General features: G+C 33.4%; 1 protein-coding gene across 3 annotated transcripts in view; it reads left to right on the top strand.

Annotated features, from left to right (window-relative positions):
- The first annotated feature begins 3,365 nt into the window (after window positions 1–3,365).
- The window catches only part of foxn1 (forkhead box N1), a 31,673-nt gene continuing 13,727 nt past the window's right edge, over window positions 3,366–21,311 (top strand). The window contains exons 1-4 of one of the 3 annotated variants that reach the window (XM_087282377.1): window positions 3,366–3,498; window positions 16,206–16,355; window positions 17,673–17,990; window positions 19,917–20,024. In XM_087282377.1, the coding sequence (XP_087138503.1) occupies window positions 16,224–16,355; window positions 17,673–17,990; window positions 19,917–20,024 (558 nt within the window). In that variant the 5' untranslated portion in view covers window positions 3,366–3,498; window positions 16,206–16,223. 3 annotated transcript variants of the gene reach the window in all.

Below are 21,311 nucleotides of genomic sequence, written 5' to 3'. Positions count from 1 at the left end.
AAATATATACTTTGCATAAAAACATTATAAATATATGTAGCACAATATAAATAAAATAGATTTTAATACGAATTTCAGCAAACACACACCCTTAATGTAATTATTCCTTTATTAAGATGTCCATGGTAATGTTTACTTTCACCGTTTCATTGAGGGAAACTCCTGAGGTAAATAATTAATTTCTATAACCTTAAATAATAAATCTAGATAAAATGCAGCACTTCCCACCTTTAGTCGCAATGACTTCTGGGACTTCCAGAGCAAGTTCGGTGCTCAAGTCTGCATCGGTTCGTCCTCGATATCAAGAACACATCCGGGAAGTTTCACGCGTCCTCCGTACTTGCGGTCTTGAGTATTGGAACCGAACTTAGGCAGCTGATGATGACGTTTCACGAGAACACGAGGACGCAAGACCACTGAAGAACGCATATTGAGAAACAGCCGATCTCTTTTTTGTATGGTGTCGCGCTGCATTTATACCATAGTAATATTGTGATCTTCCATATGCAACACAGAAAAACTGGGAAATCTCTAGACTGATGGCATTTCATGTAACTTATAGGCTTTATAATAGCATTTGACAGGTGGGCACTTATAAACAGAGTTTATAAAATGTATTTGAGTAAGAAATATTTGTCCTCGTCTGCACATCTCAGGCAAAACTTCAGCAGGTATGTTCGTGATTCAAACTAAATTATATGACCATCATGTTCAGCCAAATGTGAATACCTAACTTCATTACTCTATGTGCGGCATGTGTCAATTCCAAGTCTTTTAAAGAGTTCTCTTCATAGTCATAAATCATCTTGCTAACACCCTCAATAAAACCAGAATTCAAAAACAGAAATTTTGAGTTATTAAAGACAATGTTTATGCAAGTTTAATATTTACGACTATCTGTTTGCTTTTTTTGAGAACAAGCTAGTGAGAATGTAATTTCTTAAAATTGCTTTATAACAATCTCAAAAGACAGACTTTCTTCCTTAATGTCATAATTAAATGTAGCGCAGCACAGAAAGGGTTTTCTGTTTTATGTATTGATTTTGCATGAGCTGATATGCCAGGCCAGCAGGAAAAGACTAGCAGAAATACTTCTGTCAAGTGGGCTTTGTTATGCCATGTGCTGGTGCCAAACTATTCACCGTAATCGGTTACACCATCACAGGGCTTAAGGCATGTTATTTCAAAGATGTCTTTGCAGATCACACAGAAATAAGACTAATCAAAGAGGGATAACTTGAAATATAATATAGCAATGTAGTGTATTGTAAGTAGGTGCTGCTGAAACATGCCATGGAATTAGTGCTATCTATCTATCTATCTATCTATCTATCTATCTATCTATCTATCTATCTATCTATCTATCTATCTATCTATCTATCTAGAGGGAGAACAAATTATTATTATTCATTCATTCATTCATTCATTCATTCATTCATTCATTCTCAGTCTCCACAACGGATTAAACTGCCAACTTATCCAGCATATGTTTCACGCAGCAGATATCTTAGAGATGCAATGTCAGACAGTTGTGGAAAGAGTACTGAAAAAATCTTACTTACTGTAAGTAAAAGTACCATTACTTTTACAGTACCATAGCCAGTGTCTAAGGACAACATTATTTTAATGCCAAATAACATCATAAAATGACATTGATATTTGGTTGATTTTAGGTTGTGTTAGAAAGTTACTAAAGTCCAACATCGGGCCAACATCTCTAACCAACATCATATTGATGTCAAATACTAACATTTATTTGTCAGGTGTGGCAACCAAAATCCAGCATCTTATAGACGTCATAGTAGTAATGTCTATCAGATGGAAATCATTAGACGTTGACTTTAGGTTGGATGTTTTCTAATATGCAGGTTAAAGAATAGTAGTGGAGTAAAAGTATCGATCCAGCACTAAAAATGTTTTCCAGGGAAAGTAAAAGTACACATTTTTTAAAACTACTTAAAAAACTGTTCAATTACATTAATTCAAGTATTTGTAATATGTTTTTACACCACTGAACACAGTGCACTCAATGGAGCCAGTGACATCAGGATAGGGTTAGGTGTGGGCATTAAAAATCATTGCATGCAGCTCAGATTGCAACTGCACCAAGTCTGCATGCAGACCTCTCTCCAAAAAAGGTGAAAAATACAAAAGGTGTGTAATGAAAACTTTAGGTGTAGATTTGCGGTCCTTATATCTGTATTTGGTGGATACTGTAGTTCAAAATGTCTGTTTCGTTTCATAGTGGCGTTTCACATTTCCACTCGTTACAACTCCCAGTTGTCTCATTACAAATCTATAGATATGTAAATATCTATCTTACAAATCAAGCAAAATGGCTTTGTGCTGGCTTGTGGCAAAATAAACGCATACTTATCTTTCCATTCAACTTGGAATGGAACCGGGTCCGGAGTCCGGACTATCGTCACCTGATAAGGTTTATTATAAGGTTCTATCTGACATTTTTGTCAAAATTTAGTTATTGACATATTCTTATTAAATAACAACCTATTTACATTATGAAATGTTTTTTTAAGTTGTTTATATTTTAAGACTTTTTTTGTTTAAAAAAAAAAAAAAAAACAAATGTTACACACATACTGTTTGCTATGGAATGCAAAAACTTTGAAGCTCAATATCTCAAAATCATTCAGAACACAGATAGAACCTTATAATTCCAAAGTGACGCTATGAGAAGCCTTGTAATATAATATAATATAATATAATATAATATAATATAATATAATATAATATAATATAATATAATATAATATAATATAATATAATAAGAATATTATAAGTCATTTTTACTGTTAAAAAATACATATATAAAATAATATAGAATGTTTGTAATATATAATAATGTTAATGCTTTAAAACTTATCACACGATCCTGTAAATGTGCAGTTTAAAATGTCATCATAACATCAAAAACAAACCAGATAACAAAAAAATAACTCGTATAAATCCTTATACAATGGAATTAAAGTAACACACATGCAATACAGTTTTAAAGAAAAGCTGCACGACTAAAAACACACAAAACGACAAATTCTACAATCAGTCATTCAGTTTCAATCCCTTTAGTTTTGATTACCTTACACAAACAAACCCAGGGGAGCAGCGTAACATAAGCACTTCACTGAGCGATTCCCTTTCACTGTCACTGTTTCCTTCTCTCCATCCATCAACCCATCCCTCGTTCACATTAGAATATGATTTTAATATAGCAGCGGTTGTGGTTCTGCCTCCCAGGTTCACTAGGAGGGTAGGGGAAGAATTCACCTGTGCTGACATTCATTTTCCCTCCCTCTCTCTCTCTCTCTCTTTCTCTATAGATATCAGTCTCAGTTGTTTTTCTTGTCAGTCAGTCAGTCACTATAAAAGCAGACTGGCAATTCAAGACAGAGATTTTTTGTAGCAGATCTTCAACTTCATCTGGACTCTGACTGACTTGCATTTATTTACAACCTGGGCCTGGAAGAGCCACACACAGCGGTAAGTGAAATTTAATTTTACTACTTTATTTAACTTACTATGCGCTACTCTGTTCACCATCCAGTGTTCCATTGTGAAGATGAGGATCAACTGATGGTATAGAACATCCAAATAAATCCCAGAAGAAAGTGCGAGTGTAAACTTCTTCACTTGAAAAATTGTGTCCTGTTTGGCACCAATAAATCAAGAAGTGTCCCTCGGGCTTGTTGTTAGGCTTGTCTCCACCTGGGTGAAATCTGCCCAAATACATCTAGGAAAGAGAAGAGAGGGATAGAGCAAAAGAGAGAGGGCATGGCAAAGCAGGTGCAGTCAGATTAAGTCAGCGGGGTCGTTTCCCTCTGGGTGCTGAAGTTTCGGCAGAAAGCCCATTCTCTCCAGGATACGATTATGGATGTGTCTGATAGAACATCTCAAAAATGTTCTCATTACCTTAGAGAGGCTCACAGCTGCCAGTGACCTGAGAGTGTGTGTAGCTGCGCGTACACGTGTGTGTTTGTGTGTATTGGCAAACCTGTTGCGGCAGGTATGGGGCTCCTGAAGGCTGACTGGGGGCCAAAGTTGAAATCGCTAAGCTGAGATTTATTTTAAAGAGGTTAGATAAATGCAACTCATTATTTAATGGGCGGCGCGGCAAATATAGTATTGCAGATTTGGTTTCAAGCTGTGATTTGGCAATATTGTCTTACATTTATAGAGTATTTTACTTTATTTATTACTGATGGCATATCTGCTAAATAGTGCTGATGGATTTATGTACTTGTTAAACTCTTGCCAAATGATAAAGTGAATTGAATTGTGAAAATAATAAATTTAACGATATAAAGTTTATACATATTCAGAAATAAAACTTAAATCAATTCAAAAGGCAAATCACACTACAAAATAATGACCAAGGTTTAACCTAAAATTAGAATGAAAACTACTTAATGTTTTAATGTTTATAAATATTTAAAATAAAAAAATGACAAATAACTAATTAAAGTATTGATTTAAATGTAAATAAAAAAAAAAACAAAAAAATATATAAAATAGTTAAGTAATAAAAGCTAAAACATCAATTGATAATTGTTTTCTGACATTTACAATACATAGTAGCATTAAACAGCTTTCCAGAAACCTTCATTAGCATTAGTATTGCTAGATTAGTGGAGCTTTGCAAGCAAAGTGCCAGCAGCGTTGCTAGCTTGTGAGAAATATTTATTTCATATTATTGGATTTCCATATATGATACCGTACATTATAAATTAAAATTCTGTCATTATTTACACACCCTCATGTCATTCAAAAGCTGAGTTACTGTAATACTTCTGTAGTCAGAATGATTGCACTGCTCTTTTTTCTATATAATGACAGTAAACGGTGAACAGAGGCTGGCAAAATTAGAAACTGGCCTCTCAAATCTAAATCCTGCAATTTAAATTTGTTTTAATTTGATGCTTTTTTTTTTATTCAGAAGTACTGTACGACTTCAGGCTTAATATACAGTTGTAATCAGGATTATTAAATCCTCTTTGAATTGTTTTTTTCTTCTTCAAATATTTTTCAAATGATGGTTGAAATTTTCCCAGTATTTCTGATAGTGTTTTTTCTTCTGTAGAAAGTTTTATTTGTTTTATTTCGGCTAGAATAAAAGCAGCTTTTTATTTTTTAAAAATCCTTTTAAGATCAAAATGATTAGTCCTTTTAAGCTATATTTTTTGATAGTCTACAGAACAAACTATCGTTATACAATAACTTGCCTAATTACTCTATCCTGCCTAGTTAACCTAATTAACTTAGTCAAGCATTTAAATGTTACTTTAAGCTGTATAAAAGTGCCTTGAAAAATATCTAGTCAAATATTATGTACTGTCATCATGGCAAAGATAAAATAAATCAGTCATTATAAATAAGTTATTAAAAATATTTTGTTTAGAAAAGTGTTTTTAAAAAAACACATCTGTTAAACAGAAATTGGAGAAAAAAATAAAAAGGGGGGCTAATAATTCTGACTTCAACTGTATATAGCTCAAAACCATGCAATGAAAAAAGCTAAGCAATTACTAGTATAGTCAACAAATAATTGCAAATATTGGCAAGAAAAACTTTGAAGCTAATATCAAAGTTAAAAGATCAAGATACAATTTTCTTGTAAAAATTTAGTGTTTTTGGGCTACTTTATCTGTCCTTTGAGTGTTAACAAAAATATTGAAACTAGTAAAATATTTGACATTATACATTGTTAATATCAAGTCCCGAAACTGTTATCAGCTGTGCTTTTTCTCTCCCAGCGAGTTTATACACATTACAGCTCTGCAGGTCCTCGTGTTTTGTTGTGGTGTTACGGACCACCACAGTTTCACTTTCAATTTCAGTTACGCAGTGTTTTAAGTGGCTCAGTGTGGCTCACTTCAAGTTTATGCCACAATGCTCATTTTTCTGTTTTGTCTATTTAAACACTCAAAAGCAAGATGCTAACAATCAGAACTCACATGTTTCTACTATACTATAATATGTGAAAAACAGAATGTGAGGTGTATATGAATTAATAATATTCAAAAACCAGTAAGTGAAGGTAAACAGTTCATATATAGATCAGATGTGTGTCAATATGTTAGATCCATGCACTTGGATACATGCTGATGCAGTCTGGTATTGATAAACAACAACAAAAATGTAGAGAAAATCCCTGCTAGATTTACAGGTCAGGATAACCTAAAAGAACAGCTTTCAAATCTATCTTTACTTTTGCATTTATTTATAAGTGTATTTATCAGATTGTCTTGCATTTAACTTTAAAATGTACAAACATTTCTTTATTGGATACAGTTCAGACTTTGTGCCTTGAATATTGTGGTAATATTTGCCTGTGGTATTAAAAAGGACATTTAAAATCAGTATTTTACTGTAAAAATATACCAATATTTTAAAGGTTAAGCGGTAGCAAACTATTTATATGGGCTGAATTTAAACAAACAAATTAAGATGAACATAACTAAATTTAATTTGTTTGTTTAAATTCAGGGTGAGGCAGTGGCGCAGTTGGTAGTGCTGTAGCCTCACAGCAAGAAGGTCACTGGTTCGAGTCTCAGCGGAGTTAATTATCGTTTCTGTGTGGAGTTTGCATGTTCTCCCTGTGTTCATGTGGGTTTCCTCCCGGTGCTCTGGTTTCCCCCATAGTCCAAGGACATGCAAGACAGGTAAATTGGGTAGACTAAATTGTCCGTATGTGTGTGAATGAGTGTCTATGGATGTTTCCCAGAGATGGGTTGCAGCTGGAAGGGTATCCGCTGCGCAAAACATGTGCTGGATAAGTTGGCGGTTCATTCCGCTGTGGCAACCCCTGATTAATAAAGGAACTAAGCCGAAAAGAAAATGAATGAATGAATGAATGTTTAAATTCAGCCCACACTGTAAAAATACTGGATTCCACACAATTCCTTTATGTTGTCCCTACACAAATCGATTAAGTGAACCTAATCGTTTTTACATATTTAAGTGGATTAAATTAGATTAAACAAGCGACAGATGTCTTTTTTTTTAGTTCATATTAGTTGTTTTCAACAATTTTGCAAAAGCATTTTTTTAATGTAGGTCATGTGATAATGAGTTGGTCTTGTAAATTACAATAATAATAAAAAAACAGATAATGAGCTGGCAGTATTTTTTTTTCTGTTTTGAACATATGTATTTCTCTATTGCTATTTTATCCAAAATGTAAATAAAAGTAAGTTTGTTTAAATGTCCTTTAGGTAAGTGTTTGACTCTTCTAAAGCATCAAAATACCATAACATGTTTGCAGATATTTAAGAAACATGCCAGTTTTGTTTATCTGAAAAACAATGCTGTAGTCAGATATTCTGCTTTGAAAATGTCTGTTACGACTTTGTTTTTGTTCATTTAACCCACCCAATGACTGTTTAGCCAAAAATATTTCAACACCTTGTGTTGCCTTGTTAGAAAACGCATATTTCATTCTTTCGTTCATTCAGAAAGGCTCTCAAAGTTTGTGTCAGCGACCTAAATACGACCTCCGGTGGACAGTAGCAAAAACTCCCAAATGAGTGGCAGATTCAGAGTTCCACATGAGCTTATTAATAAGCAAATAATAGGTGAGCAGCCAGGTTACATTGTAATCGCGTGTCCTAACAACATTTGATACATGATGAGATCTGCAGTGATAAGCAATTTGGCTGTTGCACCAGAAGAAACAAATCATAAATTTAAATACAGCCATTCAGAGGCACAGAATACGCACTAATGCACGAATGGTAAGGTTTATAATCTAATTAAGACATATTAAACATTTTTAACATTATTAAATGTATATACTGAATTACTATGTGTTGGTTTTGAGTCAGTTCTAAAGTTCAGTTTGAAAAGGTGAATTTTATTTTCAAGATCTGATGTGAACTATCTTCTGCTGCTTTTAGTAGTGTGGCAATAAATGTCATGTAATGGCATTCAAACTCGCATTGTTAGCATTTAATACTGAATAAAACACATGAGGTGTACCTAAGGTGATCAGCGTTTGTCCTGTTGTTCTTATATATCAATTCTAGGTGTTGGTTAGAACAAAAACTCATTTTAATATGGTAAACATTCCTTCTATCATGTGCCGTTGCTTTTATTTAGAACAGTTCAAATCACCTTTTAGGCTGATGAATAATCAGACTCGCTCATGTTGGTCTTCAATCTGGCAACCTGGGCTTGCGTTTGTTTTAATCCAGGAATGCAATATGGTTCAACTACTGGGTGTCAAACTTACATACAGCACCTTTAACTGTAAAAATACATTTTTAACTAAGAGCAAATACTGGTAGAATAGAGATCAAGGTCCCATAATGCCAAATGTTTGAAATTTGTGTAAATAAGCTTGCTATACCTCTGGGGTCCGTTCTTCGTACCTCGCTTAAATGATCTAAGATGATTTGTCAGATCCTGGATCTTTTAATCTTGATAACTGATCTCTCGCTAATTTGGTTCTTCAAACAAGTTCGCGAATCAGATTAGAATGTCTGGATGAACTGATCTGAGATCGCTGCGTTTGTTGTTAAGGACAGATCTATCGATCCTCGAAATCATGATCAGCAATGCAACGATTGGCTGACGGCACAGCAGCGTAATGACATCATCTGATTAATATTCAATTATCCATGTGAGCAAAATTACATCAAATTAGCAGTAAACGGCTTGTTAAATATGACACGCAGTAACTTCACATTTGTTGTGAGCTGCAGGCTTTACACTTTCATGTGTCAAGACAAGAGTATTCATCATGTATTTCAATGCAAATCAATGTATTTATTTCTTAATTTAGAAAAGATTTTCTTTATTATAGTAGCCGTTTTTTAAATCGGTGTAAAGAATAACTGGTTGTTTCCAAAAGCATTTTGATATTGGCAAAGGCGTCTGCAACTTTTGTGAAGCATCACTGGCATATTAACTGTCAAAACATGTTTATGACTGCATAAATGTATTATTGCTTTTAAAAAAAGTCACATATAGTGCATGTCTATTATACACAATTTGTACTAAAGCGATCTAAAAAGTTCATATCAATAAGTTTTCTCTTTGCACCACCAGGTGGCAGTCTTTGTATTTCATTTCGAGGGTGCAGATTGCATACGTTTTATTAATATGTATAACTTTATTTATTTTATTTATTACTATAACTTTTATATATATAGTTAAAAAATATTTACTATTTTCCCAAGTGTATATAACTACTACTGTAAGAAAATATCAGAACTCGGTACATACTTTCTGTATTATCTTTGCTTGAACTGAGCCGATCTAATCCTGTTTATATGATTTGAACCTGCTCCCGATCAGGTTTGACCTAGCAGATCTGTTGCCATGACAACAACTCTCGGATCAGCTTTGAAGAACGAAACGATCCTGGATCGTGTCAAATCGTCAATATCCAAATCCAGCTAACTGAGTAATCCACGTACGAAGAACGGACCCCTGGTCACTATTACTTTTATTGTGGGAGCATCAATATTCTGCAAAAAAAAAACAAAACAAAAAAACAATACTGACATGAGGTTGAATGAACGATGACTGAGTTTTCCTTTCTGGTTGATCCATTAAGTGAGGACTCTGCAATTTGACCATTAGGAAGTACTGAGTAATTGTTTTTTTTTTCTTTCCATGCTCAAATGTGTTTCCCGTGAAGCACAGTGAAAGTGCTTTTGTAGTCATACGGGAAGAAATCTGCCAATTACTTGATGGATGACGGTGTAAAGGAAGATGCACAGTCCATTTGAGATGCCACTCAAGTGTGGTGAGAGCACTTCTAGTGCATGGGTGGAGCTGCATAGACTTGCAGGAGACCTGATCAAAGAGAGATACATGCGATCATATGCTGGAAACTCTTGAAATCAAGCACTTTTACAATCAGACCTGTTTCAGCACTTTTATTCTTAACTGTATCTCACTTTCACACACACACAGACACACACTTTATTTTCATTTTATCTTGTATTAGAGGATTATAAAGCATATACTGGCCTCATTTACTATTCTGACCTCTGCTTGATGCTGATGAAAAAATTTTAACTTTTTATTATGTGGATATCTTGCACACACATTCTCTAATATGATTATTTGTAATATATCATATCAAATAAGTGTCAATGTTATACAAAAATACATTGAATCATTGTATTTTTATACATCAAATGTTAATTATTGAAAAACATCTTATTAATCTTAAAGCATGTTATTATTGGGCTAAAATTATTTGTAAAGCTTCTTATGCAGAATTACCTCAGTTCATTCTCCATGAAGAAAAGATTGAATTGATCCCTTTTTTAATATATCAAATAAAATTGTAGGTCTATTGCATGCTACAATTACATTACTTATACTATTGTTCCATTTTGGCTTGTGATTTTACTTCCTCGATTAAACTGACCTCAAATCAGTGATTAACTCAACATTTTAACTGGAATCCAATCATACAATAAGTACTTCCCATTGGATGAACACGCCTAAATGAGATTTAGTTTGACCAACAAAAATGTAAGACTATTTTAGAAATCGCATTGTTGCTACACAGATTTACAGTGTATGAGTTCCATTTGCATGCTATATTTCTAATTTACATGTATTTTATTTTATTTTTTTACATTTGTGGTCAGTTTCAGCATATACTGTATGGAAAATATTAGGATTTAAACTGTTAGTTGATTTAAGACAACAAATATTTTTATAAGACTTTAGCTTATTTTAACAAGTGATTCGGGTTTCATCAAAATAAGCTATACAAAGTTTAACTTAGTGTTTTTGTGTCAGTTTAACTGATGTAAGTTTAGATGACTATAAAAGAATAAATAAATAAATTATAATAAATTTAAGGCAGCAATAATATTTTTACAGTGTCTTTTTTTCGGGTTTTTTTTTTGGTGTCTTTCCAAATAAATAGTTTAAAATGCATATTTATTTAAGTTGTCAACATTTTCTCATCTATATATTGTCTTTACAAGCTGCATGCAAAACAATCTTTCTAACAAAAATACAAACACTTCCATTTACCAAGATGGTAGTGATAATAATAATAAATTAATAATAATAATAATAATAATAAATGATTAATAATAATAATATTAATAAATGATTAATAATCATAATAATAATAATAATAAATGATTAACAATAATAATAATAATAAAGGTGACATGGTAGGTTAGCACTGTTGCCTCACAGCAAGAAGGTCGCTAGTTCGAATCCCGGCATGGCCAGTTGGCATTTCTGTGTGGAGTTTGTATGTGTTTGTATGGGTTTCCTCTGGGTGCTTCGGTTTTCCCCACAGTCCAAAGAAATGGGGAATAGGTGAATTGAATAATCTAAATTGGCCAAAGTGTATGTGTGAAAATGAGTGTGTATGGATCTTTCCCGGTAATGGGTTGCAGCTGGAAGGGCATCCGCTGCGTAAAACATTCGCTGGATAAGTTGGCGGTTCATTCTGTTGTGGCGACCCCTGATGAATAAAGGGTCTAAGCCGAATGAATGAATCTAAGGAAAATGAATGAATTTATGGGATGCCATTTATTTTGAGCGCTACAAGTAATATTCATATATGTGTGTGCATTGTTGTATTGGAGAAGCAATGTAAAAAAAAAAATCTGAAAACGTTTTCTTTTTTCAAGTTGAAATTTTAAATAGATTGTCATATTATATTAAGATTAAGAAATTAGTTCAAATGACCTGTTTCTTTCCTTGTATTTCTCTATTAGGAAAGCTTTAGCTCATATTTGGCTTAGTTTTAAGTAAAGTAAGGTGGAGCATAAACAAATTGCATCATTACCTGAGAATAAAGGATAACAGTGAGATCAATAAATAGACTAAGCTGAAAAAATAAATGAATGAATAATAATAATAATAATAATAATAATAATAATAATAATGAAAACAATAATAAAAATAAAATAACAATACAGTAAACGTAATATAAAAAAGTAATAAAACATATTTAAAAATTCTTTGCAATAAAATAAATTGTAATTATCATGCCTCATTGCTTGCCCAATTCCCTTATCTGCCCAAGCACCTTTGTCTACTCAGCTGTTTTCTCTTAGGAGTGGAAAAGTCTTGTATGTCGACTAAAACAGGCCAGAGGATCAGTTTAAAAGTCAGTGATGGACCATAAAGGCCAGATCAACTTCCTGTTCAATACTGAATTACACTCTATGTTTCAGAGGGACCAAAACTCCCCCCATCTCCGTTTCATGTCACTAACACACTTCTGCTTCTCCTTCATGCTTTGTTGGTGATTTTAATGAGTTTTTGTTTCAAATAGCACAGTCTGCTGACGGTAACTGAAAGCAGCCTGAATTGCCAGGAATACTGGATACTTATGTGTCCTTATGTTTGGTTATGGTCATATAGCAGGGCCAGGATATATACAGTTGAATTTGATCAAGACAGTAGTATTCAGCTTAAGTTACAATTAAAGGCTTAGGTTAATTAGGTTAATTGCGCATTTTAGGGTAATTAAGCAAATCATTGTATAACAAAATTGGCTTCAGAGGGTTAATAATATTGATCGTTGTCAGAATCATCAGCAATCTAATCCTTGTAGATTGCTGGTAAACACGCAGATCGATATAAAACTACAAATCCGCCATTATATGAGATGGATCTGGCTGCAGACTCGGTGCAGTGCAATCTGAGCTGCATCCAATGCTTTTTAATGCGCTCCCCTAACCCCACCCCTAACCGTACCCGTCACAGTGATGTCACTCACTCCATTGAGTGCATTGAGTCTGACATTGCATCGCTGTGTGATGCAGTCTCAGCTTGCATCATAAAAACTGCATCCAAATACTATTGCATTATATGGACTCCAGATCCAGTTATGCATTGCTCACACTGATTGCTGCTGATTGCACGCACACACAGCCAGAGGATTGTCAAGGACTGATTACAAGGACTATTTATACAACACACACGCATTAGTGCTGAGTCTTGTTTATCTGTTCTGTGAACTTTACGACACGCCTTGCCCTGCTCTGTTAGACCCTTGCCTTGTTTTATTGTTGATTCCTGTTTGCTGCCTGTCTTTTGACCATCCACCTGTTCTCCTAATAAATGCTGCATTTGAATCTGTACGTCCTTGTCAGTGTCCCATCACATTACATTTGTAAAATGTTTCTAAAAAAATTAAAAACTGCTTTTATTCTAGCTGAAATAAAACAGATAAGACTTTCTCCAGAAGAAAAAATATAATAGCAAAAACTGTGAAAAAATTCCTTGTTCTGTTGTTTGAGAGATATAGCATAATAAATAACAGATCAGACCTCTATCACTACAAAATGTATTATCGCTCTTATGTAAAATGCTTAGCAAATAGTTAGAAAGGGATTTTCTTTACCAACGGTTGAACAGATACAGGCTTCAAAACTAGGTTTGCCCAGAAGCTAAACAGCTGGGAAGACAAATTGTTTAAAGACATGAAAAATACCATTATGACATAATGTTTAAGGAAAAAAATTGAGGTTGAACATTATTACAATGCATTGTGTGTATATATACACTCCTGATGAGATGAATTTGAAAAACATGCTGAGGCCATTGGACGAGATGTGCTCAAAGTGAATGTATGTATGGAAATATACTCCTATGCAGCATTTCATGAAACATGTATATGAAACCAGGCCTATGTCTGACCCCAATTTAACAGGGGTCAAGCTTACAAGCATAACAGCATTCCTATATGACACTAGAGTGTCAACTTGTTTGAAGGTATACAGTGATGCGTTTCTACACGCATGTACTTATGTAATAGCTTACAAGATCATATTTGCATTTTACATGACTCTCTGTAGTATTCAATTCTGATTGGTTAGTCAAATTATTCCCAGATGAAATAGCCATCGTCAATGGTTCCTTTGAAACATTTGCATAAAATTACAGTGATGCGAAATTTCATATGAGAGATCATGTGTTTTAGAAAACACAGAATTTATCATTAAAGTCAATCTGGTAATTTTACACCAGTTTGCTGGTATTTCCAACCAATCTCACCATAATTTGTAACTTTTTTTGATTTAGTGGTTATACTTCATATGAATATGTACTATCTCATTTGTACAATTTAGTACGATTTGGAGTTTAGTGGTAGGTCTACTTTTAAAAATCGTACAGTTTTGTAGCCACTAAACTGACAAATTGTAAAAAATAGTAACATTTTTTTGAGAGATCAGGCTGGTATTACTGTGTGAAAGGGGCTAATAATATCTCAGAATAACCTGCTGCTTCTAATCCGGGTGTGTGTTTTCTTTGTGAGCGCTTCAGTTTATTGTGCTAATAAAGTATTTCAACATAAATTGATATTTTATTTGCAACTATTTACTTGTGTGGGAAGTAGCTATGTAATAAGCAGGATAACATCCAACCCATTCTTATGGCAAAAAAGCCTTTGAGCCATGACTGAAGCCTTTATATTCTGTTAAAGCAACCATTTATATTCTGTTAAAGCCTATTGACTTGTGTCCTCAGTAGTGGACATTGCAATTTCATGAATTTTCTTTGAATTGTTTGAGCTACTCTGTCAAGTTGGCTGGCATGCTAGGAACCAGCTCTTACATTGCATCCAAAATGGCTAACATAAAAAAAAAAAAAAACATTTTATAGGAAGGAAAGAGGTATGTAAAATTTAGCTTTTTAAATGTTTTTTTTTTTTACTATTATTATTACATATATATTTGTTTATTAAAGTGTCAGGAACAATACATTTAGCTTTCAAACCTGTTAGCTTGTTTGTGTTTCAAAATATCATCCTTTTTTTAAATGTCCACTATAGTGGACACCAGGACCATCCTAATGTAATTAATGACTACATGTTGTAGGGGGCAAAACTGAAGCAGAGAGGATTCTTTATAAAATATTTGATTGAGACTCTGGAATTAGAGTCTGACAATCAGAGAATTAGAGACAATTAGAGAATGGAAGTCAGTTTTAAATCGCTTTTATGTTAAATTTGTTTTGGATTAACATCACTTTTGTTTTTTTTGTTTTTTTGAGTTCTCATTTACACTAAACTGTTTCAGGAATTTCAATACAAAAGGAAAAAATTGCTTTTGTTTTGTTTTTGTTTCATTAACATTGGATTAATATCCCTTTCCAGCCATAACCTGTACAGTTTTGTTGTCTGAGTTTGGCGGTCATTTCGAACTAAAATGGTCCTGTGGTCCACTAGAGTGGACATGATGTAAAATAAAAAAAATTAAAAATGTAAAAACTCTAAATTGTAGATTTTTTTTTTTAACTCAAAGGATGTAGGAAATCACAGAAAAAAATTAAAATAAAAATATCTTTGGGTCTCAGGAGGATAAAAAAAATAATATGATCAATCACCAATGTAGCAAAGAATTCTGGCCCAGATTTGGCATAAAGCTGGCACAGCAGGCATTGGCTAAGTGTCAAATGTAGTTTTTGGCCAGGATGTTAAAAAAACTGGGCTATGTAAGTTTGGTCCATCTTGACCCACATTTAAAATGCATTTTAATCATTTTTGAATAAAGAAAAAAAATTCTGCAAATCAGGTTGCTTCGAGAATTCACTCGGCCGAGACCTGGCCCAGATATGATCTAATGTTTAGCCCTTGTCTGGAAGCCAGACTTGGTCTAGTAATGTAGCATAATTCACTGCAGCATCTGGGCCAAGCAAAAGCTGATTTTGTGGGCCAGAGCTGGAGCAGAAAAATGTTGCTATGTGGGAATGACAGCATGTTTTAGTTAATTGTAACTTAAATTAATCACATTAATCATACAAGCTGTTTTAGGTCAGTTTAATATAATATGAGTTTAAATTACTCATAAGGCTAAATTAATATCCCCCTAAATTTAAGGCAACAAGCATTTTTTTACAGTGTGCTTATTACACGGTATCTTGCCACAATAAAAAAAAATTAGACACACAACATTGATAATATTTATTTTTTAATATTAATATTACATTTTTTTATTTTTATAAATTAATTCATTGTAAAGCTTACAGACAAAAAAAATGTCTGAATGCAGCCTGTATTATTAGTTTCAGCAGGTGTAACATGAGAACCATACAGTATGCTGTGATTGACCAATCAGATTCTAGTATTCCAGAGAACCATGTATTAAAAAATCTCATCACCCTGTCAGGGTTTATTCTATGTAAGTTATACTTTACTTTTTTTGTCTGTCTAAAAATGAGACCTCATAAAGTGTTGTGTTGTTTTGAAGAGGCAGGTTGTAGGGACGATGTCCTCTGAGCCCCAGGGACTGTCTTTCCTATCCATAAGTAGCAGTAGCAGCTCACCATCTCCTTCTGCAGGCCAACTTCAGTCCTTTGATTCCCTAGAGTCGCCCTGCTTTCAGATGCCAGAATCACAGGTAATAATCATTTGATGTTATAATATGTTTTCAATCAGGTATTGCATATAAAGTATTCTTTTTGATTATATATTTTTATTACAACACTATCAGGCAGTCGATAAATAAGAAATAATTTGATGTTATCATTTGTTTGAATCAGTTTAGCATGTATTGCATTTTAAGATGTCCTTTTATTTTGTATTTTTTATCACTGTCAGGCAATCAACGGATTAGTAAAGTGAATGATTGATTTAATGGATGAATGTATATATGGATAGATGGATGGATGAATAGATGGATGGTGGATGCATGGGTAAATGGATAAGTGAATGAATGAATGAATGAATGAATGAATGAATGAAAGCTGCAAAAAGTGATTAGTCAGGGTAAATGCATTGTGACTCAGCTGTAAAACCATGCTGTAAAAATTACAGTATTACTGGCTATTTTGATTATGAAACTACAGCACAATTGTAATTATTAATTTACAATAAATTATTAATTTATAATTTCAGTGCACTTTAACAAAAATTGCAATACTGTAAATTTTACAGTTGCTTTTTACAGTGTATGAATGGGTAAATTGATCAATGGAAGGAGCAGTACATTGATTGATGGTTGAAGAAGATGAATGGGTGAATGAACAAATAGATCAAAGATGGATCTATAGATGAATATATAGATGGATGAATGAAAGGAAAAATGGAAGGACTAATGCATAAATGAATAAATAAATCCATTTAAACATAGATGGGTGGATTAATTGTGGGGAGGATTGATGAATGAATAAAACGATGGATTTCTTTATGTTCAGTTCTGATTTAACTCTCAGATAAGGTTCTTTGGTTCTCTAACATCAGTCTAGAGACTTTTCTGTAGTTGCCGCTTCTTAAACGTGCTGCCCGGCAGCTGCTCTTATTACGACACAGTGTCATAATTATTACATTTTGATGAGGACGTGAACCCCAGCACAAGGCACTATTCAAGGACACCAGACCCTGGAGCAGAAATAGAAGTATTTCTTCCTGACTTTTCATCAAATCCGTCTGATTTAATATTAATTAATTATGGCCCCTAGGGGAGGCTGTATGTCACATTAAATGCTTTTATGGACTCTTTAGTAGATCAAAGATCTTTACGTGCTACTGCATTTCCACTTGGAAAACTGATTTATGTTAAAGAGTGCATTAATTAATGGTGAAAATGCAGCATTGGTTGAACTGCTTTGCCTGTACTGATACTGTGAAATTTAGGTTGTATAAATTTCACTGAACTGAAAAGAATGTGTTATTGATTTTTAATCTACTTGACATTTTATTGTTGTTCAATCTATAGTGTCACCAAAGCAATGGTGGAGAAGGGTTTGTGCCGTACTCCCAGAGAAAAAGCGATCCCTACAGCCAGAAGAGTGCGGAGCGCTTTCGTAGACACAGTGTAGATGGAAGTCCTGTTGGACGAGACTGTGACCTGACGGAGAACAGTCACTACCATCCATACCGGCGTCAGTGCAGTGAAGGGGCCATCAGTGAGGGTCAGCCCTTCAGCTGTGTCAGAAGAGCTGGACTGGCTAGGGAAATCGCCAGTGCTGATGGGTTGGAGGAACAATCCTCTTGGACTACATTAGGCACTGATGTGGAGACCACAAGTATAATGGTGAGAATGGGGGAAAGTTTGTTTATTTGTTTTCTGGAGATGGATTAAAAAATGGATTTGGACAGTCCTAACAAAAATGAATTTGGACAGTATCATAAGTTTTATTTATATATAGTAAAATGTGGATAATATGGGGAATAAAAAAATTGAGGAATAGAAAGTTCAAAAGAAAAGCACTTATATATTTGTATATTCAGAATTTTTGATTCATTTGATTTGATTATATATATATATATATATATATATATATATATATATATATATATATATATATATATATATATATATATATATATATATATATATATATATATACCGTCCTGAGTATAGGATGCATAAAATATGTTTACAAATTATTCACTTCACAATATTATAGCTGAAATGGTTAAAATAACCCCCTTTTAGAATCTGAAGATCAAGGTAAGTTGCACTTAATTTGTGTTGCAAGATGAGTCCAAGTATTTTCTGTTATTTCCAAAGAGCAGTGCTAAATGAAGAATCTTCATCCTGGATCATTTACCCCAGCTCTTATTGCCTTGTGTTCTCTTTTGTAGCATCAGTGAGGGTTTAAACATTTTTTAACAGTTGTGTTTAAATGCCTCTATCATCCTCTGTGTGAAAAGATGGATCTCACACTCTAACAGTCACTGCTGGAAAGGGTTCAAATCTGCAGATGCTTGAAATCAGAAGAATCTGCTGGACATGGAGGATTTTTCTGAAGAACAGCTGTCAGTTTAACTGTTCAGAACAAACAAAAGCCTCATAAAAAAACATCACAAAGCAAAAAAACACTGGTGGATCATTAGGAAAGCACACAGTATTGAAAACCAAAAGCACATACACATTTCAGGGGGTTATTTTAATAATTTCAGCTAGATTTTTGTTTAGTGAACCATGTGTAAACATATTTTATGTAAAATATCGTATTCGGGACAGTAATAAATAAAAATTAACATGATTACTCTTATTTTGTTCAAATTATTCACAACAACAAATTCTTTAAGGGGTATGTAAACTTTTGAGTACAACTATATATATATATATATATATATATATATATATATATATATATATATATATATAGATAAAGTCGGAATTATTACTCCCCTTTTGAATTTTTAAAATCTTTTTTAAACATTTAAATAATTTAATTACATTTTCACAGTATGTCTGATAATGTTTTTTCTTCTGGAGGAAGTCTTATTTGTTTTATTTCGGCTAGAATAAAAGCAGTTTTTCATTTTTTAAAAAACATTTTAAGGACAAAATTATTAGCCCCTTTAGGCCATTTCCCCCCCATAGTCTACAGAACAAACCATCGTTATACAATAACTAGCCTAATTACCCTATCTTGCCTAGTTATCCTAATTAAACTAGTTAAGCCTTTAAATGTCACTTTAAGCTGTATAGAAGTGTCTTAAAAATATCTAGTCAAATATAATGTACTGTCATCATGGCAAAGATAAAATAAATCAGTTATTAGAAATGAGTTATTAAAACAATTATGCAATATATACTGCTCTCCGGTAAATAGAAATCGGGGAAAAATAAACAACAGAGGGGCTGATAATTCATTATGCATTCATAGTGCATTTTCATTCTTTCTTATATTTTCATACTTATTCTCCATTCATCTGATCACAATTCCCTATTTCCATCCACTTTTTTGTCTGAACTTTGAGACATACTGTATGTATGGAATTATATATAAATCATTTATAATATACCTCCATCATTTATAATAATTTTTACGGCATGAAGGCTCTTTAAATTCTTGCCAGCACATTTAGCCCAGAGGCAAAAGACATGGAAACAAGAAGACCTGACAGGCAGATGTGCAAGCAGATGTCCTTATTACACTTTCTAAAGAGGCTTGAACATATGAAATTTTAGCACTAAGTAGATGTTGCTCTATATTGTGGGCAGGGAACTCGGCGACCTTACAGTGAGCCTCAGGAGAGCTCTGAAGAACCTCCTGGCTACACAACAGTAAACCATCAGGCATACAGTGCCATCAGTCCTCTACAACACCAGGTACAAACATTGTACACAATGACAGTGGAGAGTTTTTGTCATATACTGATTATACAAGATGCAGTTTAAATATCTGAGTGAATATCTTTAATGTTTTTTGAATGTCTCTTATTCAACATTCAACATTCAACTTTCTTTAACAAGGCTGCATTTACTGGGTCAAAAATCGCACAAAACAGTAAATAGTGAAATTATAAATTATATTATATATTTCTTTTTTAATATATTTCAAAGTTACAGTTAATCTGTCGTGTTTGTAAAACTGAATTTTCATGATCATTAATAAACAAAGAATTACAATTTCTGACAAGGGCTGATATATAAATTAATTTAAGTTTTAGTTTTGGTCATTTACACATGCGCACACACACACACACACACACACACACACACACACACACACACACACACACACACGATTTTTATACTGTACGTTCTATACCCCTACATCTAAACCCATCCCTCACAGGAAACAATCTGCATTGTTACATCTTTAGAATACTTCATTAGATCTGTTCACCTCTCTGTGATCATCAATCATCATCAAATGTGTGTGTGTGTGTGTGTGTATGTGTGTGTGTGTGAACTTTGTAACGACATTGTGTGTTACTCATTGTTGCAACTACACAACAAATACATCAAATAATCATTGGGAAAGGTCTTACTGTAGTATTTCACACAAACGTCACTGTGCTGTTTATCTGACGCAGCCAAGGCGGAGACACTCTGACAGGCCCATGGGAACGGTGGGCGGGGATAACCAGCATTAAAGGCACAGGCAACAATAACAACCACGTTGTGTTCAGAGCAGTAAATCCCAATATTCTGAATAATATAATAAATAATCTGATGGGTGTTTTGAGATTAAACTTTACTGACACATTCTGGAGACACAAAAGATTTATTTTACATTTTGAAAAAAGGGTAAAATAGGTGCCCTTTAAGAATTGTGTTGATTCAACTCATTTTAAATATATAGTCTGAACAAGCAGCAGGAAAAATATATTTTTAATGAATACTGTATTGCATTTGGTCCCCACGAGGTTCACACACCCACACACACAATTTTAACTGTATGCATAAAAACACTACAACACAACTACTGAAGGAAGCAAATATGACTTTAGGTTAATCCTGGCGAAAGATAGAAGGCAGAAATATAAGAAGACAGAACTGATAACAGATTTATAGCATGTTCATAGTCAAAACATTGGCAAGTATTAAATGAAGTCTAGCTCTTGTTGAACGTGTATTGTGTAATGTCTGTAACTTTTTGAAATGATTTAT

Source organism: Danio rerio, chromosome 15 (genome assembly GCF_052040795.2).
Source record: "Danio rerio strain M-AB ecotype USA chromosome 15, GRCz13ab, whole genome shotgun sequence".
Classification (NCBI taxonomy): domain Eukaryota; kingdom Metazoa; phylum Chordata; class Actinopteri; order Cypriniformes; family Danionidae; genus Danio; species Danio rerio.
This window is presented reverse-complemented; position numbering and strand designations above follow the sequence as displayed.